This window comes from Erythrolamprus reginae, chromosome 2, assembly GCF_031021105.1.
Source record: "Erythrolamprus reginae isolate rEryReg1 chromosome 2, rEryReg1.hap1, whole genome shotgun sequence".
NCBI lineage: Eukaryota > Metazoa > Chordata > Lepidosauria > Squamata > Dipsadidae > Erythrolamprus > Erythrolamprus reginae.
In genome coordinates this window covers 17,188,683-17,213,042 of record NC_091951.1, presented here as the reverse complement: position 1 = coordinate 17,213,042, position 24,360 = coordinate 17,188,683, and the positions used below count along the sequence as shown (strand labels likewise).

Here is a 24,360-nt window from a genome sequence, read left to right as displayed (position 1 = left end):
ATTGGAGGATTAGAGTTTGGGTGTGTTTGTGGCTGTGACTCAGGTGCTTGATAAGTTTTGGTTTTCCTGATTTTGGCTTTAGGATTGTGAGCCCCTTTTCAGAGTTGTGTTTTACAAGAGGGGTGGACAAGGTCATATTTATTGCCTTCATACAATGTCCCACTTTTGCAAAATCCTCCAAAGTTTATCAAGGTTTCATTATGTTCATTTGCAACCAGTTTGCAGCCATGATTTTCTAGTCATGATTTTCCAATTTCTTTGCCATTTTTTGCATACAATACAAATTTGGATGGGAGTCAAAAGGGCAACATATATAAAGCTAAAAAGCAACAAGACTTTGACTGCAAAGTATGGCACAATCTGACGGCCATCTTGACTTTTTTTAAATTTCCAGCCCATGTCCTAAAAACAGTCCTCTTGATTATTTTGAACAACAATTTTATTAAGGATTGAATACAATATTCAAAAAAAGGAACTTCATATAAATGTGTGCATGAATAAAATACAAGGTTGGGGCGGAGGGAAAGCCCTCCAAAACATAATAGGAAACATAAAGTCTCCCTCTTCATCCTCAGGCAGCAGATTCAATATCAACACTAAAAAACCTTCTATTTATCTCTAAATAAACAATCGAATGCATCTTCATTCAAGCCTCACCCCCATTTTAATCCTCTCTGAATCTCGGTTCTCCTCATGGATCAACAAAGCTCTACTAAGAATTAACAAAAACATACGTGACTTGATTTGACTGAAAATCCATTCCCAATTGTGGACGTAACTCGTGTAACTGCAAAAATTATACATACTCTCCAAACACTTGTAAGTCTTTTGGGTGCTCACACTGGTAAGTTACTAATGCAGCTTTGTGAGCCAAACATCCTCACTCCCCCAACACCAAGCAATTGTAAGATTTCCCTTCTGTCACTATGTGAAATTGCTGGTGAATTGTAAGCTTTGTCTTTTAAAAAAACATGTTTCCCATATTGTTCATAGCTGAAGAGATTTATCTCTCCTATTGACTTTCTGGTACATTTTTAGTTTTGATTTACAGTGGAAAGGTTAGTCACACTCTGCACACTTGTGATGCCAGTCTCCTGAGTGATTTCTCGTGTGCCTGCAAAATGCTGAAGGTTGGGAAAAACATTTTCCACATTCCAGACATTCCCCCTCACAATGTGGATTCGTTGATGCATCACAAGAGAATCTTTCCGTGAAAAACATTTACCACACTCTGGGCATTTGTGTGGTTTCTCTCCTGTATGGATTCGGCTGTGAACTCTAAAAGAAGATGAATGAGCAAATGATCTCCCACAGTCTAAACATTTGTAATTTTTTCCCCCTGTGTGAATTTTCACATGACTTCTAAGGGCTGATATGGAAATATAAAAGTTCCCACATTCGTTGCATTGATATGGCTTCTCCCCTGTGTGGGTTTTATGATGTGTCAAAAGGCTTTCCTTATAAGGAAAAGATTTTCCACATTCTGTGCAGCTGTATGGCTTCACTCCTGTGTGGGCCCTCTGATGCCTTCTAAAGTGGTGTTTCTGGGAAAAGAATTTCTCACATTCCACACACTTGAACGGCTTCTCTCCTGTGTGGATCCTGTCATGAGTCTGAACCTCTTTTGGAGTAAGAAAACTTTTGTCGCACTTGCCACATTGATAGGGTTTCTCCTCTTTATGCCTCATCTGGTGTCTCTTAAGTGCAGAAGAAGCCGCAAATCGTTTCTCACATTCTGGGCATTTATAGGGTCTCTCTCCACTGTGAATTCTCTGATGTCGCACCAGATTTGATTTCTGGATAAAACATTTCCCACATTCCGGGCACTTCTCGTTTTTCTCCCCTGTGTGTATTTTCCAATGACTCTGAAGAGATGAACTCCGGGTGAAATATTTTCCACACTCAAAGCACTTGTAAGGTTTGATTCCCGCGTGAATCTTCTCGTGGACCCAAAGAGCTGAATTCTGAGAAAAGGTCTTCCCACATTCCCAACACTTGTAAGGTTTTTCCCCTGTGTGAATTCTCTCATGGTTTCTGAGAGTGGCTTTTTGACAGAAAAAAATTCCGCATTCCAGGCATTGATAAGGTTTCTCTCCAGTGTGGATTTTCTGATGTATAAAAAGGTGTGACTTTTGACCAAAACATAAGTCACATTCATCACATTTATAGGGCTTTAGTCTGGAGGACTTTCTGGTATCTTTGGCCTCTTTTCCAGAGAAGGATTTCTTATCCTCCGAATTTTGACTGGATCCACTTCCTACATGGACCTTCCTGTGGGTCAAAAAGTGGGACTGGAGAACAAAGAATTCCCCACACTCTGAGCATTCATGTGTTTTTTTGTGATCTTTCAGAGTGCCGCTTGTTTCTGACGGGGAATCTAAGAGTTTTCCACCCTCCATGCTTTCTGGCAACTGCTGCTTGTGCGAATTTCCACTATCTACTGATTGTTCTTTTGCAGGTAAATCAGGTCACAGATGTTTTCCTGCTGGACAAAAAAAAGAATACATGAATTGTATTTTCTTTTGAGAAATATAGAGAAGCACAAAATCTTTGATTTGGAATGGACTTTGGGGGCCTATGTCCTCCAAAATGGGACCTGGGTGCCCAGTACATCCAAGATGAAATCTCATTATTTTTGTTACCTCACAACTCTAGGAGGCAAACTCTTCTGCTGTTCATTGACTCTTATCTTTTCCTGCTTGGTTCTAATTCTATTATAAGATAAAAAGGAAGCACTGAATGTAGAGCTTGTCCCCAACTTATTACTACAGTTGGGACTGGAATCTCGGTTATTCAGTGAAGCAGTGGGTAGATGAGGGATCAGTTCTCAATAAGCACAATCTCAAACTCCTGTCTGCAGGTTAGCTGCAAGTGATCTGATGGGTTTTTAAGTGAAAGAAGACCTAACCAAGGGATGTGAGGAGTGTGGCAGTGCTCCTGGAGAAATGGAATAGCCTCCCATGGTTTGGGGGTGCTGAAATAGGATGCAAAACTGCAGCCATTCCTGGAAACTTTAGAACCCCTAGTCCAAACATGCAAAGAACCCTGATTGACAAAATTGAACGGGTCCAAAGACGGGCTACAAGAATGGTGGAAGGTCTTAAGCATAAAACGTATCAGGAAAGACTTAATGAACTCAATCTGTATAGTCTGGAGGACAGAAGGAAAAGGGGGGACATGATCGAAACATTTAAATATGTCAAATGGTTAAATAAGGTCCAGGAGGGAAGTGTTTTGAATAGGAAAGTGAACACAAGAACAAGGGGACACAATCTGAAGTTAGTTGGGGGAAAGATCAAAAGCAACATGAGAAAATATTATTTTACAGAAAGAGTAATAGATCCTTGGAACAAACTTCCAGCAGACGTGGTAGATAAATCCACAGTAACTGAATTTAAACATGCCTGGGATAAACATATATCCATCCTAAGATAAAATACAGAAAATAGTACAGTATAAGGGCAGACTAGATGGATCATAAGGTATTTTTCTACCGTCAGTCTTCTATGTTTCTATGTTTTTATTGACAGCAATGTTGGGCTAGGCCTACATGTAGAGGCCCTCACCACTTTCAGCCAGCTGCCACTGACCCCAGGACTGGACTTCAGCCTAGTGTCCCCATTGCCAGTGTGAAATGCGGCCTTAATCCCCAGACCAGAGGCCTTTGCAGTCCTGTGCCATGTTCCATATTGTTTCCAAGCAATTTGCCCCAAAACATCTCCAAAGCTTCTTCAGGACTTCTTCAACTGGCCCATGACCTGTGCCAGGACTTATGTGGCCTCTCCCTCCCATGTAAGGCAACCCAGTTTGCTTACCTGGGTCTTTGTCTGCTTAATGACCCATGAAATTGTTTAATAGCCTAACATCAATATCTGGGAAGATCCTGGGAAGATAATTAAGCAAGGGCTCTGTGAAAGTATACAAACAAGTAATGCTATTACTAGAAGTCAACACAGGATGGTCAACAACAGATCAGGGAAGAGAAATTGCATTGCATCCTTTGACCAAGTGACTGAATTAATGGAGCTGGGAAATTCAGTGGACACCAATATATATAGATTTGGGGAAGGCATGTGACAAAGCAGACCCCAGCCTACTTCTTTGCAAGATAGAAAAATGTAGGATAGACAGGAACACCACCAGATGGATTCACAACCTGCTGACCAACAGAATGCATAGATCTCAATGAAACTATATTTTACTTTCATCCAGCACTTTTGGACGATACTACGGAGTCCGGTAATGAGTTCTACACTTCAACAACTCGATTACTAAAGTCATATTTTTTACAGTCAAGTTTGGAGCGGTTAATATTAAGCTTGAATCTGTTGTGTGCTCTTGTGTTGTTGTGGTTGAAGCTGAAGTAGTCTTTGATAGGCAGGACATTGCAGCATATGATCTTGTGGACAATACTTAGATCATGTTTAAGGCATCAAAGTTCTAAGCTTTCAAGACCCAGGATTGTACGTCTAGTTTCATAGGGAGTTCTGTTTTGGGTAGAGGAGTGAAGGGCTCTTCTGATGAAGTATCTTTGGACATTTTCAAGGGTGTTAATGTCAGATGTCAATGGTATGGGTTCCAAACAGATGAGCAATGGGTCTGGCGAAAGTTTTGTAAGCTCTGGTAAGTAGTGTGAGATTTCCAGAGCAGAAGCTACCTAGGATTAGATTAACAACTCTTGAGGCCTTCTTGGCGATGTTGTTGCAGTGGGCTTTGGCACTTAGATCTTTAGTGCCTCAAAAGTTCCTTAGAATTTGTGCTTTGTAAAACATCCACTGCCACTTCACAGCCCCTTCAGGGAAGAACAAGGAAAATACTGATTTTTACTGATTCTATCCAGCCTTTAAAATCAGAAGCAAAATAACCCTCAGCAAAAAAGCAAAGGATTTCATTGTTCACCTTCTATATTGAGAAGAAAGAGGAAATTCTTGCACCTTAAGACAAGAGGAGCACAATTCAATTTGAACTTCTTTTTGCTCCCAAACCCTCCCCCCCCCTCTTGCAATGAGTTTAATCTCAACAAACGTTTTAAAGCTCCATTTTTCCATCTGCACTGGCTAGATGTGCATGCTCAGAGATCTCGTGCTCTGGCGGACCACAGAGAGACCTTCTGAAAATCTCACCAAATCTCCTTCCCAGATCCACACGGAACCCCCAGGCCAGCCTTGGCCGGGCGAGGAGGGGGCAGATCCCGTCCGGGGACGGAGTCCCCTTTGTCCCCCTGGAGGGAGAGCAGCCTTACCTGACACGAGCGGGGCACAGGAGCCTCCCCCGAGGGATCCAGCGTCGCTCCTCGCCGAGCGAAGTGAGACACGCGGCGGGAAGCGGAGATCCAGCCAGTGGAGGGAAAAGGGAGGGGGAGGATCCGCCCCCACATTGAAACTCCGCCTCTCAGGTTCCTCCTCTCCCATCCTGCCCTCCCCTCCAATATCGCCTCCCTGTTAGGACCACGTGCTCGGAAACCTCCTCGGATCCCTCTGACCATGGGCAGAGTGTCCCTCTCTGTACGTTGGAAGTGGGGCTACCCTCCTGCTCGTGTATGTGTGTAGGAGCTGCCTGGTTTCATGTGTTTCTGTTTAGGAACTCCCTTCAAAATGCCAGTAAATCGCAGCAAAATTGTTATAGCAGCTAAAATACTTTATTGATATTTCCTCCTAACTGGATAATTAATCTTTAAATTCCCTCCCAGGGATTTATAATCCAAATAACTTCATGGCCACTGGTGCAGAGGTTACATGATGACTGACCATCATGAGAATTTAAATTGGGTGGGATGATCTCTTAAGTCCATGAGCCTGGTGGTTTTCTGCAGAGTCTGGGTGGGTCATTTCCAAATTCCTAGAGTCCCTAGGACAGCAAAAAGAAGAGTTTGTAGGAGCAGCCAAGGTCTTGTGCTTGTTCCCATGGGGACAATACAAATAGGGCAGCTGAGAAGAGAAAGAGGCCTGGAGACACTGCTAGACTTCTGCACAGCAGAATTTAAAAAAACATTGATATCCCGCCTTTATTACCATTACCAATCACTAAGTTCCTCACTACAACCCTGTGAGATGGGTCGGGCTGAGAGAATGAGGGGCTCCAGGTTACCCAGCTGGCTTTGATGGCCAAGGAGGGACTACAACTTCCTTTCTAGCTCAGTTTTACTTATTTGACCTCTGCTCCAGAATCAAGATGACAGCTTCTTCTGCCCAGTTGAAGTTCTGCCCCAACAGCCCCATAGATCCCTACCAATCTTTTCCTCCTTCTCTGTGGCGGCCATGGCCCTCTGGAACCAACTCCCCCCAGAGATTAGAATTGCCCCCACCCTCCTTGCCTTTTGTAAGCTGCTTAAAACCCACCTCTGCCATCAGGCATGGGGGAATTAAGACTTTTTTCTCCCCCTAGGCCGTTACAACTGTATACATGGTATGTTTGTATGTATGTTTGGTTTTTATATATTAAGGGGTTTTAATTTGCTTTTAGTATTGGATTTTATTGTATATTGTTCATGATTGTTGTTAGCCGCCCCGAGTTTTCGGAGAGGGGCAGCATATAAATCCAATAAAACTTTAAACTTTAAACTCCTGAAAAAGAAAGACAGAGGCCCTTGAAATTATGGCAAGGCGACACTTATCCAAAGAAAGGGGCAAAAATTGGAAGAGAAACAGCCAAACTTTATTCTGGGATCTTCTTTCAGGTGTCTCTTGCCAGAAAAAGGGGGATCCTGAACGACAGAAAGAGGGAGATTCCTTCCTATTTGGTGCTGAAGGGCGGAAAATCCGAAGGAGCTGCTCCATCCAGAGGTTCTAAGCAAGGGAGACACATGTTTCAGGAAAGGATCTCACATTTTTCTCCCAAGAGAGTCAAGCAGAGGATTCCCCAGTGAATTGTGGGGGAGGGCTGGGAGAGGATCCGGCTGGACTGGGAGGGACATTTTGGGGATGGGTAGGGTGTCAGTGATCCCACATGATTGGGGGAGGAACACACACCCAGGATATTTGTGTGTATCTCTCTCTCTCTCTCTCTCTCTCTCTCTCTCTCTCTCTCTCTCTCTCTCTCTCTCTCTCTCTCTCTCTCTCTCTCTCTCTCTCTCTCTCTCTCTCTCTCTCTCTCTCTCTATCTATCTATCTATCTATCTATCTATGGTCTGATGCCATGAAGGGCTTTAAAGGTCATAACCAACACTTTGAATTGTGACCGGAAATTGGGCAACCAATGCAGACTGCGGAGTGTTGGTGTGTCATGGGCTTCCATAGGTATGCTTCCTTCTCCGGGTCCCGTCAACTAAACAATGTCGGTTGGCGGGCCCCAGGGGAAGAGCCTTCTCTGTGGCGGCCCCGACTCTCTGGAACCAGCTCCCCCCAGAGATTAGAACTGCCCCTACCCTCCTCACCTTTCGCAAACTCCTTAAAACCCACCTTTGTCATCAGGCATGGGGGAACTGAGATATCTCCCCCGGGCCTATACAATTTATGTATGGTATTCTTGTGTGTATGTCTGCTTTAATAATGAGGTTTTTTAATATTTTAAATTGTAAATTATTAGATTTGTTATAAACTGTTTTTATTGTGTTGTGAGCCGCCCCGAGTCTACGGAAAATAAATAAACAAACAAACAAACAAACAAATATTTATTTATTTATTTATTATTTATTTATTTATTTATTTATTTATTTATTTATTTATTTATTTATTTATTTATTTATTTATTTATTTATTTGATTCATTGGACTTATATGCCGCCCATTTCCAAGGACTCGGTGGCTTGCAACATATGTAATGCTTTATGTGTATGTTTTAAGGTGCCCAATGACTACCCGTTCAGCCCTCTCAGAGACCCCTAAGTCCTGTCAAGCTGCGTGGCTGCGCCTCCCCTTTTTTCATTCACTCCGGCTGCATTCCACGCCTGATCCGTGGGGACGGCAACTGCGGTCCTGCGGCTGCTGCACCAGGAAGCAACTTCTGGAGGGAGGATCTCTCCCACAGACTTAGCACAGTCTCCTGGGTGCTGAAGGGGCATCTCTCCTGTGTGGGGTTTGGAGGGGAGCTCCAGACATCAATACCTGGGAAGATCCTGGAAAATATAATCCAACAATGGATTTGTGAAAGAGTAGAAACAAGAAAAGCTATTATTAGAAACCAACATGGGTCCATCAAAAACAGCTCATGGTAGACAGAACTTATTGCATTCTTTGACCAAGTGACAGAATTAGTGGAGCAGCAAAACTACTTGGACACAATATACTTGGACTTAAGTAAGGCATGTGACAAAGTAGACAACAGTCTACTTCTTGGCAAGATAGAAAAATGTGGGAGAGCAAGCATCGCCACCAGATACATTCATAACTGGCTGACCAACCACATTATTTTCCAAACCAAGATTTGTTTACTCACCTTTAAAGTTTCACTTTAAGTGTCTCTTGGTCATTTGTTACCCTTCTGAATCAAGGCCAGGGATGACTCTCACTCTTGATCAGTTTGATCTAGCTTGACCAATTAGACCTTTATGCAGGAAGCTGCTTCTCCATCCAGGTCACAATTTCCAATTTCTCTATATAACAATATACTTGGACTTCAACAAGGTATGTGGCAAAATAGATCACAGCTTACTTCTTGGGAGAGACAGCATCACCACCAGATGGATTTTAAAACTGTCTGGCCAACCACACTCTATGTAAAGTCCTCAATGGAATTAAATTATACCTTCACCCAGCACCTTGGATTTTTACTGCATTACTGTTTTGTAAAAGATTTTTTAAAATATATATTTATTTTCCAAAACAAGTTTTCTTGACTCATCTTTAAAGTTACAGTTAAGTGGTCTATGTGTCACTTGTTACCCCTCTGAGTCAAGACCAGAGATTACCCTCACTGCTCACCTGTATTAATAGATTGTCCCTTTGTTCAGGAAGCTGATTCTCCATCCAAGGTAGGATTTCTAAATTCTCTACAGTCCCAGCCAAGAACGCCCTTTCTCCTCTCTGGACTTCATGACTCCATCCTCACTGGTCTCCTGCACAGAGAAATGAAAAAGTCTCAGTTGCTGAAGGTTATGTTGAATGTAACCCATAAATCACCCTGAAAAGGAAGGGAAAAAATAGGATTATTTCATGAGGATACAAAATAATAGGGTCAGACTTGATTTAAGAAGATCTTGATAAGCTAAAATGGAAGAAACCAGCAAGGTGAAGTCCAACAGGGACCAATGCATAGTTGGGAGTAGGAAAGTTGGGAGGCTGCAAAACACAAACGTTCTGTTTCTGGAGATGCCTCAAAAAGGCATTTTCAAAAACATTTAAGATTACATCAGGCAGCCTTCTAGCCATCACATTGTTCTATTACCTGCTTTATCTGATTAGCCTCAAAACCTCCTTAGAATTTGTGCTTTGTAAAACATCCACCAAGAAGGGAGGGCGCCATCACAACCTCCTCAGGGCAAAAATAAATACCATAAATAAAAGGAAAGTATTGTTTTTTAGAGATTCTGCGCAGCTTTTGAGACAAGGCAAAGCTTTTGAGGAAGACAACCTGAGCTCAATTCCGTTCATTTAAAACTTCTTTCCCCCCCCCAACTCTCCCCTCTCCGTTGCAACGAGGTCAGAGTTTTAATAGCACACAAATCTCAAAAGCTCCGTTTATTCCATTTTTGCAATTGCCCTTCCGAGACATGCATGGTCAGAGACCTCTGACGGATCACAGAGAAAGCTTCTGAAAGCAACTTCGCCACAGCTCCTTCCCGCATCATCTTGGCCGGGCCAGGAGGGAGTAGATCCACCCGTTGCCCTCCTGGAGAGAACGGCGGGATCCGCTCCCTGCAGGCAACGCCAGAGCCGGGTCTCCCCGAGGAAATCCCTGAAAGCTGAAGAGCCGGATCCGCAGCTCTCTTCCTCTTGGTGGGGGAAAGATCTGGCAGGATGGGTGGGACAGCAGCCTCACCTGCGCCGAGAGGGATCCAGCGACGATCCTCCAAGGAAGAAGCGGAACACGAGATTCAAACCAGAGATTCATCTTTTGGATGGTGGGAGGGAGGGCCTCTTTTTCAGCCAGGACCACGTGCTCTGAAACATCTGTTCCTCCGATCGGCATCGGTGTCGAAGGTTCCTCTGCCCATGGGAAGAGTGCCCCTCCTGCTCCAGTGTGCTTGTGTTAAACTCTGCGGGAGGCCCTGAAAGAGTTGTGCAAAGGCACCGCAAGACTTGAGGGGCTGCTTGATGGTCTCGGAGGTCGGTGGGTGGGTTTGCGGAGGTGGAGAAGATGGGAGGAGTCGCACCTCGAGGCCCGATCCTGACTCGGAGGAAGAGAAGCTCCGTCTCCCCTTGATTTATGGGCACTTCTTTTCCTTGTATGTTGCGCCAAGGTGGGAAACTGGAGGCGGAAACCCCGAGTAGGAGGAGCCCCGTTAACCGAGTGGATCAGGTTTGTTTGGGAGGCTTTCTTCTTTGCCAGTGGGTTATCGTTAGAAACTGGGTTATCGTTTCCAGCTGTTGTCCTCACTTGGAAACGTCATTGTTTAAATTTTTGCTTTAATCGGGGGTTTGTTGACCACGCATTATTTGGTTAAATTTGTTCCAATCCCCAAACAAGCAAGATAGAAAATCCCAAAACTGGGCTTTGAGCTAACCTGGGACTTTTCAAGATGTTCATGTACAAACTTTTTTTTGTGAAGAAATATCCAGGATAGGACCCTGTGATAAGTGATAAGGCCAAAAGAGAGATGCCCTTTTCAGGGGTTTTGTGTGTGTGTGTGTGTGTGTGTGTGTGTGTGTGTGTGTGTTTGTTTGTTTGTTTGTTTGTTTGTTAGAAGCTCTGTTCAAAGGGCCAGGAAGTCCTAGCCATCTTCAGTCATCTTTTTTTGTTGTTGTTTCTGCTCAAAGAATTGATTTCAACTAACTGGATAGTGAATGTTTAATTTTACTCTGAGGAGCTTTTAATTCAATGCTCATTAAAATACAGTGGTCTGTAATAGCTGCTGGTGCATAGGTTACGTGATGGCCCACCATTGAGAATTTAAATTGAGGGGGGTCTCTGGTGACCATGAACCTAGGTGGGTTTCCTGCAATCTCATTCTCTTTGGGCGGGTCATCTCCAAATCCCCAGCAAAAAGAAGAGAGTTTGAGGGAGAAGCCCAGATCTCTTGCTTGTTCTCGTTGGGACAATGCAAGCCCAGTTAGTCCTCAACTTACAAATACGTTTAGTGATCTTTCAAGGTTACAACTGCCCTGAAAAAAATGGCATGACTGTTTACCACTTATGACCATTTCAGCACTCCCACAGACATGTGACTTACATTAAGATGCTTAATGTTTCTATTTATGATGGTTGCACCATCCTGTGGATATATGATCATCTTTTGTGACCTTCTGACAGGCAAAATCAATGGGAAAGCCAGATTCACTTAACTGTGTTACTATCCACCTCATCTCTGGCCAAAGAGCCCCTGTTGGGTCAGTGCATGGAGCTACTCATCTCACCACCCATTCACAAGGGAACCTCATTCATTCGTGGGCTGGACAGAGGCTGTTGATCAAAGAAGAGATCTCTTAGGAGCATTAAGCCTTAGCTTTCTAAAGCCTTCACCCATGTCCTCCATATCTAGCCCTTAGGGAGGAAGCTGGGAAAGGGCTTTGATGTTTCTTAATAAAGGCAGCTTCTTTGGTGGTCATTTTGCCTGTATTTCATCTCTTATAAGATTTGAACCAACTTAAGTGCACTTCAAAATGCTAAAATCTACAGCTGCCTTTTTTGCAGCTACTACCAGAGTTTGATGGTGTTCCCTCTTAACTGTATAGTAAACATTTTATTTTAACCCTTGAGAGTTTTTAATCAGATATCTTTAGGTCTTAGACTGGTCTATAATAGCTACTGGTATAATGCTTGTATGACCCTCCATTATGAGCACTTAAAACTAGCCTCGCATTAACTGAATTTTGGCTCGCATGAAAGGCAACCTCATCAATTATCTATTCACACCAAACTGATTACTTACGGTAATTCAAAGGCGCACTTCCTGTGACCTATATGTTCTAAGTAAGATATGGTCCATTTAATCATGAGTGTGTCAGGCACATGTAGGTAGCCACCAATGACCTGCCTTTAAGAGCAGAAGCCCATCGAAATCTCCAGGACGTATTTCCTAAAGTTCATCCGAAATCTTACTCCTTTTAATTCAACCCTGGAAGTCAGAAGTGTCCAGCTAGAGAAGATAGAATCAAGATGACAGCTATTTTAAAGAGCAACTAAAAAGCAGTAGGACTTTGCAAAGCATGGCAACGTCTGATGGCCATCCTGACTTTTTTGAATTCCTAGCCCAGTGATGGTGAACCTTTTTCTCCTCGGGTGCCAAAAGAGCGTGGGCACGCGCTATCGGACATGTCCGAGTGCCAACATCTATAATTCAATGCCCGGGGAGGGGTGAAAACAGCTTCCCCCACTGTTCTGGAGGCCAGAAGCAGCTTGTTTTCCAACTTCTGGAGGGCCCAGTAGGCTCGTGTTTTGCCTTCCCCAGACTCCAAAGACTTCTCTGGAGCTAGAGGAGGGTAAAAACACCCTCTCCCATCCCCCCCCAGAGGCTCTCTGGAAACTAAAAATGCCAGAGCCTCTGTGGGAGCCAAAAATCAGCTGCCCAGCCATACACATGCATGTTGGAGCTGAGCTAGGGCAACAGCTCGTGTGCCAGCAGGTATGGCTCCACGTGCCACCTGTGCTCACATTAATCTAAGTCACCCGTGCCACAGGTTCGCCATCACTGTCGTAGCCTATGTTCTGAAAATAGAATTATTATTTTGAACAATAATTTTATTAAAGGATTATATACAAAGATTGTATACAAAAGAGGGAAGGGACGTGGTAGCTCAGTGGCTAAGACTCTGTCTGTCGATCAGAACAGTTGATGGTTTGAATCCCAACAGCCGCTTAAAAGAAGGAACTCCCGATAATTGGGTCAGCTTCTGCCAACCTAGTAGCTCGAAAGCATGTAAAAGTGCAAGTAGAAAAAATAGGAAGTTATGACCTATAAAGCCCTTCATGGCATCGGGACAGAATATCTCCGGGACCGCCTTCTGCCACACGAATCCCAGTGACCGATTAGGTCCCACAGAGTTGGCTTTCTCCGGGTCCCGTCAACTAAACAATGCTGTTTGGCGGGACCCAGGGGAAGAGCCTTCTCTGTGGCGGCCCCGACCCTCTGGAACCAGCTCCCCCCCGACATTAGAACTGCCCCCACCCTTCTCGCCTTTCGTAATCTCCTTAAAACCCACCTCTGCCGTCAGGCATGGGGGAGTTGAGACATCTTCCCCAGGCCTATATAGTTTATGTATGGTATGTTTGTGTGTATGTCTGCTTTTAATAATGGGTTTTTTAGTGTTTCTCTTAAATTATTAGATTTGTTATATATTGTTTATTATTGCTGTGAGCCGCCCCGAGTCTACGGAGAGGGGCGGCATACAAATCTAATAAATAAATAAATTAAAATAAATTAAAAAGTGGGATGTTAAGAGCGTTCTGTGCACCTTCGGCATTTAGTCATGCTGGCCACATGACCAGAGAGACGTCTTCGGATAGTGCTGGCTCTTTGGCTTTGAAAAGGTAATGAGCACCGCCCCTAGAGTTGAGAACGAATAGCATGTATGTGCAAGGGGAACCTTTACTTTTATAACAAAGCTCAAACAAAGAAACCCAATACAAATGTGTGTGTGTGAATATATGAAAATGACAAGGTGGAAAAAAAAGACAAACAAACCCTTCCAAAAAACGATAATAGGAAAAATAAACTTTACTTCTTCATCCTCAACCAGCAGTTTGAATATCAACATTAACATATAACTTATTTACCTCTAAATAAACAACCAGATGCGTCTTCATTCAAGCTTTACCCCATTTTAATCCTCTCTGAATCTCCAGTTCTCATTGATCAACAACGCTCTAGTAAGAATTAACAAAAACACCAGTGTGTCTTGATTTATGACTGCAAATCCATTCCCAATTATGGACATAACTCGAAGATTATCTGTACTTTGCAAAACATTATATATACACTCCAAACGCTCGTAAGTCTTTTGGGTAATCATGCTCTGATCCCGAGTCCCAAACTGAGGCCAAAGCAGCAACCTGCTGGCATAACATGCTGGTCGACAGACCACTTTGAAGTCCAGGACATTTTCAACCCCCCTTGGGTCCAAGTGTCGCTCACCAGGCCAAAAGATCATCTAGGTGGCCTCATAGATCCATAAGGTGGAAGGCCACCTGGCTGTCTGCATCTTCCAGGTAACCTCTGTGGAGAACCGCTCCTGGGCTAGGGAGCCCTGCTCAACCTGCAGATAGCTAGCTGCAACCACTGGGGGTCCAGATGGTAAACAGGGCCCTGGGTGAGGGATACTCAATCAGGGGAGGATCCTCCAGGTTGGGGTGACTGACAGGTTGGTAAACCATGGCTGCCTGAGCCAGTGGGGAGCCACCAACAGTAGATCTGACAGTTCCTGCACACTATGTACCTGCATTGTTCACGATTCAAGAGATTTATCTCTGCTATGGACTTTCTGATGCATTTTTAGCTGTGATTTCCAATAACCCTAGGCTGATGTGAAGCTACTTTCCCAGTGTGATCTCGGTTGTGCATACAAAGGGATGAAGGTTGGACAAAACATTACCCACAATCTGAATATTTATATGGTTTTCCTCCAGTGTGCCTTCACTGATGCTTCAAAAGAGTATCTTTCCGAGACAAACATTGACCGCACTCCGAGCATTTAAAGGGCTGCTGTCCTGAATGGATTCGGCTGTGACTTGTAAGGTGAGATGACTGAGCCAATGCTTTCCCACACTCCAAACATTTATAACTTTTTTCCCTATGTGAATTTTTATGATTGTTATGTGGCACGATTAAATTATCCACACTCAATGCATTGATATGGCTTCTCCCCGGTGTGAAACCGTTGATGTCTCCAAAGTACTTAGAAGCAAAAAATTTCCCACATTCTGTGCATGCATGGCTTCATGCCTGTATGGACCCTCGCGTTCACTTCAAGGGTGTGTTTTCAGGAAAAGCATTTCCCACGCTCCAATATTTGTAGGGTTTCTCCCTGTGGGGATTCTTTCATCATTCTGCATGTGTTTTCAAATAAGAAAACCTTTCCCACACTCCCTACATTTATAGGGTTCCTCCCCTTTGTGACCCTTCCAAGTTCAAAAGGATACATAAATCTTCTCCCACGTTCTGGCCATTCAAAGGGTCTGTCCCCGGTGTGAATTTTCTAATGTTTCACCAGGGTTGATTTACTGGAAAATTATTTCCCCCATTCGAGGCACTTTACATTTTTCTCCCCTTTGTGTGTTCCACGAAGATCTGAAATCTGGGTGAAACAATTTCCACACACGCAGCATTTTTAAGGTTTTTTCTTGTTCTCCCCTATGTGTGTTTTCTCATGTGTCAGAAGAGATGAACTCCGGCTGTAACATTTTCCACACTCAAAGCACTTATAAGATTTTATTCCTGCGTGACCCTTCTCGTGCGTCCAAAGCTGTGCATTCTGAGTAAAGCTCTTCCCACACTCCCAACACGTGTAAGGTTTCTCCCCTGTGTGAATTCTCTCGTGGTTTCTGAGAGTGGCTTTTTTACGGAAAAATTTCCCACATTCCAGACATTGATAAGGTTTCTCTGCAGTATGGATTTTCTGATGTTTAAGAAGTTCTAACTTTCGTTCAAAGCGTAAGTCACATTCCTCACATTTATAGAGTTTTTGTACACCCTCCAAACCTTGACTGGATCCGCTTTCAAAATGGATTTTCCTATGCGTCAAAAGGAGAGACCAGCAAGCAAAGTTTTTCCCACACTCTGAGCATATATGGGATGCTGGGTGGTTTTCTGGAGTGTTGCTTGTGTCTGATGGGAGATCCAAGGGCTTCTCATGGTCCATACTTGTTGGCGGTGCCTGCCTTGCACTGATTTTCTGTTTGTCGTAGTTAGATCACAATATTTTATTTCTGTTAGGGGAAAAAAAGAAATGGAGAATAATATTTCTTTTTTAGAAAGGTAGGGAAACACAAAATCTGAGACTTGGAAGGGCGATTAAAGTCTTCCAGTCGATGTTATCTTTCAATTTTTGTGTTAAAGAATCAAATTCGGCACAGTCTAATATTTTTTTAATCAGGTCTCTGTCTGTTGGTATTTCTTCTCTTTTCCAATTTTGGGCTATTGTTATTCTGCTTGCGGTTATAATGTGTTGAATTATATAGTAATCTGTTTTCTTTATTTTCATATCTATTATCCCTAATAAGAAGACATAGCCACATGGGATAAGTTCTACAATTGGATCAACGCAAGGGAGAGAGATAAGGATAGAAAGAAAAATAAATAAAATAAAATAAAACAAAAACAAAGAACTGAACAAAGACATTCATTTAACAATTACAATATTTTATTTAATCGCTGACCCCTTCTCAGATACCAAAATTAAATATAACTATAACAATTATAATACCAAACACAACATTTAGAAAAAGAAATCTAAGATTAACAATTGTGCAAATTTGAAGAGATAAGACTTCGCTGATACAAAAACCGGGAAAATAAAACAAAATATAGCTGCAAACTGGCAGGGGGGGGGGTGTTTGGTGTTACTGTTTGATGTGGCATGTTCGATCCTACTGAAAACAATGATCATATGCACATGACATGAACATCCTGCTTTGTCAATACTGTTCTGTACTGTCTTTTATATTTGTACATATTCAATAAATATTATTTTTTTTAAAAAAGAAAGTCTTCCAGTCCAACCCCCTATCCAGGGCTTCAAAACTCCTGGATAAAATCTCCAGTGATGGAGCCCCCACATCTCTTGAAGGCAAAATCTTGTTGTAGTAGTTTTAAAGTGACTCTGATAGCCTCCCCTGTCCTCTCCACCCCACCCAGAGACAAACTCATTGGACTTCATCCACTTAATGACAGAAATGTAAATAATAAGTATGGAATATGCTTGGATCAGAGTGTAATGATATATAAATAATAGATATGTAAATAATTGGTAAATGGGCAGTTATTTATAAATCATGGAAATTTGTTAAATGAGAGAAATGCAATAAAAAAAGAGCAGCTGAGAACGGTGTAGCTAAGAGATGGAATGGAGTCCCACAAATGATGAAAGACTCACTGTTGGAGGAGTCTGGTCTGCGCAGGTCATATTGAGGTGAAGCCCTGTTGACTGCTACTTATTTAATTAATAGGCTGTGGAGTTTGTCCATCAATGATACTCCATATGCAGTGCTATATGGGAGAAAATCATCTCTGGCACAGTAAGAGGTTTTGGAAATAATGTGTGGGTGCATATTCCAAAAGCAGTTAGAAGAAAGGGACCACCAAAGATTAGAAAGCTCAGGTTTATGGGCTATGAACCAGGCTCAAAAAGCTATCATTTTATTGATGGGAGCAAGAGAATAGTGATTTCAAGGTCTGCAAGTTTTGCAGAGCAAAATTGGAAAAAAAATTGATGCAAATTTTGGGTATGATTCACTTAGTGATGGTGATCCACTTAGTAATGGTGTCAGAGTTCAGGGAGGAGAAGCTGGACAAGATATGAAGCAAGAAAGGATTGAGACACAGGAGCAGCCAATTCAATGCAGGTCAGAGCGATGGAACAAACAGATTCCATCTGACAGATATTCTGCTAGTAAAGTTAAAGTGTATAATGTATGGTATGAGCCAAGGAATTATAAGGAAGTGTTGGCATTACCTAAAATAGAACAAGAAAAGTGGAAAGAAGCCATGGATAAGGAAATGAAATCCACGAGTAAACACAGGGTAGCAAAGCTGTGGGATGTACAACAAGAAAGTACTATCCAATAATGAGGTGCAATGTAAAGCAAGGTTAGTGGCACAAGGATTTTCACAAATGAAAAATGTGAACTACAAGTAGAAGAAATGTACATGGTTCAAGCACCAAGGTATGAAAGTAAAAAAACGTAATATTGTGTATAAATTGATCAAGGCCATTTATGGGCTGAAGACGTCAGCCAGGAATTGGAATATATGTCTAAATGAGGCATTGAAGGGTCTTGGGTTCAAAAGTTGCAAGGCTGATGGTTGTATACACAGAGGCAAGTTACAAGGTGGATGTGAGAAAAGGAGATTTTGTTCTTGAAGAAGTTAGCACAAGAGCATAAGTACAGCCATGTTTTTATATGAACATTTTATATTGTATAATCAAGCTGAACTTTTGTAAACTTCCATAAAACTGTAATCCTGCAAAAAGACATTTTTGCTTATCAGCGATTCCTCACATTCTGATAAGCAGAATATGTTTTTGTAGAGAAGATTGTGGGAAGACACATGTTGACCTATAGAGAGGAAGTGGGCAGATGGCAGAAGGTGATGTCAGATTCTAGTGAATTTCCAAACTGACAGGACACCAAGGGAGAGTTTGGATGATGAGATAGGAAGAGTAGGGTGGAAACATGCTATATGTATAAATACCCACTACCTGATTCAGAAACTGTATTCTATGTCCATTGAGGAGACTTTTGCACAAAGATCTTAAGTTGTCTTAATAAACTGTTTGTTATTGTTACCTGGAATTCCTCTGAAATTACTTGGTTAACTTTTATCACAGTGGGGATTGTCAACAATTAGCATTTGTGGATGATCTTTGTTTCATTGCAAAGGATGTATCACAGTAAAAAGGATTCTATGAGCCGAGGTGGCACAGCAGGTAGAGTGCTGTACTGCAGGCCACTGAAGCTGACTGTAGATCTGAAGGTCAGCAGTTCAAATCTCATCACCGGCTCAAGGTTGACTCAGCCTTCCATCCTTCCGAGATGGGTAAAATGAGGACCCGGATTGTGGTGGCAATATGCTGGCTCTGTTAAAAAATGCTATTACTAACGTTGTAAGCCGCCCTGAGTCTAAGGAGAAGGGCGGCATAAAAAATTGAATGAATGAATGAATGAATGAATGAATGAATGAATGAATTCTCAGGTATTTGGAGGGAACTGTGAATCTGGGCTTCTAATCCAGGCCTAGTAAGAATATTAAATTATTTGATTTATGTCTCTTCCAGTCATGAAGTGAGAAGTGTTAGAATATTCATGACACATGAGTCTGTGCAGAAAATCAAAACTGAAGCTTAAGATATAATGCTGGGCAGGGCTCAGCCCACTCTGTCTTGTATTTTGAACTAGAAGCTGCTTGTCTTTTGCTTGTAACTGCTACTATGATAAAGAAGAAATCTACCTGTGGTATTGTACATATATACCGTGTTTCCTCAAAATCAATACATGTCCCCACAATAAGGCCAATCAGGCTTTTCAGCACATGTGCTGAAATAAGCCCCCCACTCTAAAATAAGGCCCCTTCCCCATCTATTTATTTATTTATTTATTTATTTTATTTATTGGATTTGTATGCCGCCCTTCTCTGCAGACTCGGGGCGACTAACAACAGTAATAAAATAATAATCCAATACTAAAAATACTAAAAACAGTTAAAAACCCATTATTATAAAAACCAAACATACATACAGATATACCATGCATAAAATTGTAAAGGCCTAGGGGGAAAGAGTATCTCAATTCCCCCATGCCTGGCGGCAGAGGTGGGTTTTAAGCAGCTTACGAAAGGCAAGGAGGGTGGGGGCAATTCTAATCTCTGGGGGGAGTTGGTTCCAGAGGGCTGGGGCCGCCACAGAGAAGGCTCTTCCCCTGGGTCCCGCCAAGCAATGTTGTTTAGTTGACGGGACCCGGAGAAGACCCACTCTGTGGGACCTAACTGGTCGCTGGGATTTATGCATGCGCAGCCTGCCCCACCCCATCCCCTGCTGTACCTGGCACTCCCAAATTGTGCCCGAACTCAAGTTGCTGCTGTCCTCACTGCCACTGCCTATGGAGGCTCCAGCTGCCCCCCCTGCAGTCCAGGCTCAGCTGCGGGAAGGGAGCACTGGCTCTGCCTGGGCCAGCCAAGCTGCGTCTGTCAGGGTTGCCCTTGGCATTGCTGCCTGGTGTCTCTCCAAGAACCGCCGGGGAACATGACGGAAGTACAAGCCCCAGGTATAATGAGCATCTTGCGCCCCATCCTATCTGCCACCCCAAATTTGCATCCCACCATGTGACGTGTGTTCTACCTGGGACTTGTAGCTCCATTGCATTCTTCGGTGGATGTGTCCAGGGAACCCCATTGTAAAAGAAAACTTCTTGCTAGTTCAGTCAAACTTCTCGAATTCGCAAGACGTTTTCTTTTACAATGGGCTTCCCTGGACACAACGCCGAGGAACACAACGGAGCTACAAGTGTCAGGTAGGACATGTGTCTCGCAGCCCAACACATCCCACCTGCCAGAAAAGAGTCTCTGTAAAGCTCATTATGCCACCACTTTTTTGTGGAGCAGGACTCTGCAAGGCTTGTTGTGGCATTGCATGAATGAATGACAGCACTACCACGAGGTTCAACATACCGGCACAGCTGTGAGTGGCAAGACACCAGCTGGGCCGGTATGATGAAGCTCACGGCAGTCCTGCAGTTCATGCATGCAACGGCACAAGGGAGCCTTCCAGAGTCCTGCTTCATGAGGCGGTGGTGCCAGGCCACCCGCTCAGCCAGTGCCAAGAAAGGGAAGGGAGGCAGCAGCGATGGGACATCCAGTCCAACACTCACTGCCTACTGCACCTGCAAAATAATCCCTCCCCCATAATAAGGTCAAGGCCATATTTCGGGGATCAAAAGAAAATAAGACCCTGTCCTATTTTCAGGGAAACACAGTATATTATTATGTTTATAAAGAGATTAATGAATCCAGCTGAATCAGTTATGTGTGTGTGCTTTTAGATTTAATTTTATGCAACAAAATATTATTATTATTATTATTATTATTTATTAGATTTGTATGCCGCCCCTCTCCGTAGACTAATAGAGATTCCAATTACATTTATAGTCAAAAGTTGAGGACTACCTATAGGTAATCCAAAATATTAAGGCATCAAAAGCCAAAGAGGAGGAAGGAGAGTTGAATTTAGTATAAGGAGCCCATTTTTTCTCCCCTTTTCTTGCTTTTTCTAATTATTCGAACTCCATCACCATCATGACTAGTTGATCCTGGCTTCCTCCTGACACATTGGCTCTCTCTGCATGGATCCGATTCACAGCTCAGTCTCTTCCTCTTGAGAAGACCATGCAACTTTCCTTCATGCTATTAATTTACTTATTGTTTAAATTTATTTGCCATCTAAATAAAGACCTAAGTGCTTCAGATTACTAAACTGTAATTGCAAGTGCACTATAGAACAAGGCATAAGCAAGAAAAATGTGCACATTTTATCATTAAAAATGTATCATGTGAAACAAGACCCAATTTGGGGTGACACAACATGTCCCCAGACTGGACAGCCCCACCACAAGCTGAGTCCCCAGACAGCCCCTTTTGGCTTCTGGATTGCAGCCACCCAGCTATTGCAACTCCCCCACTCCTTGGCCTTCTGTCCAGGGTCCACCTCCAACTCCACCAAGAGTGGCTTCGTCAACAAATATTGATGGAAGAAATTACGCCTTCATCGAGCACTTTTGCAGTATTGCTATTTTGACAAAGAAAGCTTATTCCCCAAATCAAGATGTATTTACTCACCTTTAAATTTATAGTTAAGAGATCTCTGGGTTTATTTGTTCCCCCTCTGAGACAAGGTCAGGGAGGACCTTCACGCTGATCGGTTAAATATTGCCTGAGTCAATGGCCCTTGGTGAATGAAGCTGCTCCTTCAATCAAGCCAGTTTCCACATTCCCAGCCAAAGGCTGGTGTATCCCAATCCAACAACAACCCTTGTCCTTCGCTGGTGCAGACAAATGAAAAAAGGTTCAGAGGCCGACAGAAATGACCTGGAAGAGATAGGAGAAGATACAATATAAATAATGGAGATAGAAATAATGGAGGTGGAATCGTGATTCAAGAACATCTTGATAAGCCAGAATGGAAGAATCTGGCAAGATGAAGTCCAACAGGGACCAAGGCATAGTTGTGAATAGGGAAAACTCAAAGCAAAATGAGAGACATCAGATGGGGCAGAGCATGAGTGAAAAGGGCTGCTCTTTTTGGAGGTTGCAAGGCCATAAGAATCCCAGGCTTCCTGGGAACCAATGCTACTCTGGACAGGCATTTTGGAAATATATTTATACTCCTGCAAGGCAACCTTCTGGCCCTCAGCTTGTTCTAGCAGCTGCTCACAAGGCCAGCCTAAAAACTTCCTTAGAATTTGTAGTTTCTAAAACATCCACCCAGAAGGTGCTGCCACATCAGAGGCTCCTTTTGGAAAAACAAGGAAAATATAAAGTTCAGAAATTATACCCAAGTTTTTAAAGCAGAAGCAAATAAAAGTTAGCATTAAAAAAAATCCTATTTCATTTTAACCTTTTTCCTTTGAGCTCAAAGAAAGAGGATCTCTTGTTGTTTAAGACAACTTGAACTCAATTCAACTAATTTAAACCTTTTCTTTCTCCCAAACCTCCTCCTCCTCATTGCAACGAGGTCAACCTGTATTAAAAACCACATTACAAACCTGGCTTTTAAAGCTCCGTTTATTCCATTTTTTTAAACTGCACTTGCAGGGTATGCATGCTCAGAGACCTCTTGCTCTGACGGACCTTCTGAAAGCAACCTCCCCAAAGCTCCTTCCCGGATCCACCCGAGGAGCCTCGGCCGGGGCGGATCCAGCCGGGGACAGAACCCCCTTTGTCCCCATGGAGGGAAGGGAGTGATCCACTCCCTGCAAGCAACGCCAGAGCCGGATCTGGAAAACCCGGCAAGAGAAAGAGCGGGGATCCGCAGCGGGGAGATCTGCCTGGAGACCGGTGGGAGAGTAGCTCCACCTGCTCCGAGGGGGAACCTAAAGCCTCTTCCTGAGCGAAGCGGAACTCGAGGGGAAAATCGGAGATCCTACCAGGGGGAGGCGGGGGCGAGTCTTCTGCTTTCCACTCTGATTCCGCTTCCGGCTTGTAAGCCACGCCCCCTTTTCCTGCTTCATCTCCTCCCCGCACTCAATCTCTCCCTCCCAGCCAGGACCATGTGCAACGAAACCGCCTGTTTCTCCAATAGGCGTCGGTGTCCAAGGTAACTCTGCCGGTTGCAAAGAGTGTCCTTCTCTATACAGTAGAACCGCGCGCTTATGCGTGTGTGTCCATGGATAGCCCTATTTAGTTTTATTTCTTTGTTTCGCAACTTCGTTCAAAAGTGATAGTAACGAGAAGCAATCTAGTTACCTTTTTGGGGGGGGGGGGGTTACTTTTTCGGGTGTTCCTTCCTAATTGGATAATAAGTTCCTCTCTCATCACGTTTTGCACTGATCTGTAATAGCCACTGATGCAGAGATTAGCATCAGAGATTAGCATCATCACCGCAATAAACACAAGAGCATGCAACAGGTTCAAACTTAATATCAACCGCTCCAAACTTGACTGTAAAAAATATGACTTTAGCAATCGAGTTGTTGAAGCGTGGAACTCATTACCGGACTCCGTGGTGTCAACCCCAACCCCCAACATTTTTCCCTTAGACTTTCCACGGTTGACCACTCTAGATTCCTTAGAGGTCAGTAAGGGGCGACCCTAAGTGCACTAGTGTGCCTTTGGTCCCCTGTCTAATTGTCTCTCCTATATTTTATATATCTTTCCCTGTCCAATTGTCTTTCCTATATTTTATATATCTTTTCTCCCATTCATATATCCTTTCCTCTACTCTTCATTGACGTATTCTATTCTCATATCTTTTCTTCTATCCTTTCCCTGATATTTACTACTACATGTTTTTATTCTCTTTCACTTTCAATTTGTATTGGACAAAATAAATAAATAAATAAATCAGCATGATGATCCTTTGCCATGAGAGTTTAGAGGGTCTCTGAGCAAGGATGACTTTCCTCACATTCTTTAGTTTTCCTAATAACCAGAGATCCCAAGACAGGAAAGAAGAGAGTTTGGAGAGCAGCCCAGATCTTGACACTTGTTCCCAGAGGCAACACAATACAAATAAGCCTGAAAACATTGTCAGACCACTGCTTTATTATTTTTGCAGAGGCAGTGAACATAGCCAACACACCTTCCTCTTATTTTCCTCACAACCACCCTGTGAGGTGGGTTAGACTGAGACTGGCCAAAGGTCACCTAGCTGGCTTTCAAGGCCAAGGAGGGACTGGAACTCACGGTCTCCCGCTTTTGAGCCCTGGCATTAACCACTAGGGCTAGGCCACACTAGATGTCCTGGGTGTTGATTAGAAATGGTCACCTTTTAAGATGGGTGGACTTCAATTCCCAGAATTCATGTTGACTGGGGAATTCTGGGAGTAGACATCCATACATCTTAAAATGGCAAAGGTTGAGAAACACCGATATTGACTTACACAAATAATACCATTTCCTGTT

General features: G+C 43.2%; 1 protein-coding gene and 1 pseudogene across 3 annotated transcripts; both read right to left on the bottom strand.

The window, feature by feature from the left end:
- Positions 1-1,059: 1,059 nt before the first annotated feature.
- On the bottom strand, positions 1,060-2,399 carry LOC139159195 (zinc finger protein 665-like; annotated as a pseudogene).
- A 5,308-nt stretch (positions 2,400-7,707) lies between these two features.
- On the bottom strand, positions 7,708-22,927 carry LOC139159792 (zinc finger protein 3-like). Of its 3 annotated transcripts, XR_011557851.1 has the most exons (4): positions 22,503-22,871; positions 21,577-21,825; positions 8,858-8,991; positions 7,708-8,052 (listed from the first exon to the last, which is right to left on the bottom strand). XR_011557851.1 is itself a non-coding variant. In XM_070737185.1 (3 exons), exon 3 carries the CDS (start codon positions 15,887-15,889, stop codon positions 15,359-15,361), a length of 531 nt encoding a protein of 176 aa, XP_070593286.1. In that variant the 5' UTR covers positions 15,890-15,956; positions 21,577-21,825; positions 22,884-22,927; the 3' UTR covers positions 13,732-15,358. The 3 variants fall into 3 exon arrangements, 2 of the variants coding, with proteins under 2 accessions (XP_070593286.1, XP_070593285.1); XM_070737185.1 differs by lacking the exons at positions 7,708-8,052; positions 8,858-8,991; positions 22,503-22,871 and adding exons at positions 13,732-15,956; positions 22,884-22,927; XM_070737184.1 differs by lacking the exons at positions 7,708-8,052; positions 8,858-8,991 and adding an exon at positions 13,732-15,956.
- Between the last annotated feature and the right edge of the window lie 1,433 nt (positions 22,928-24,360).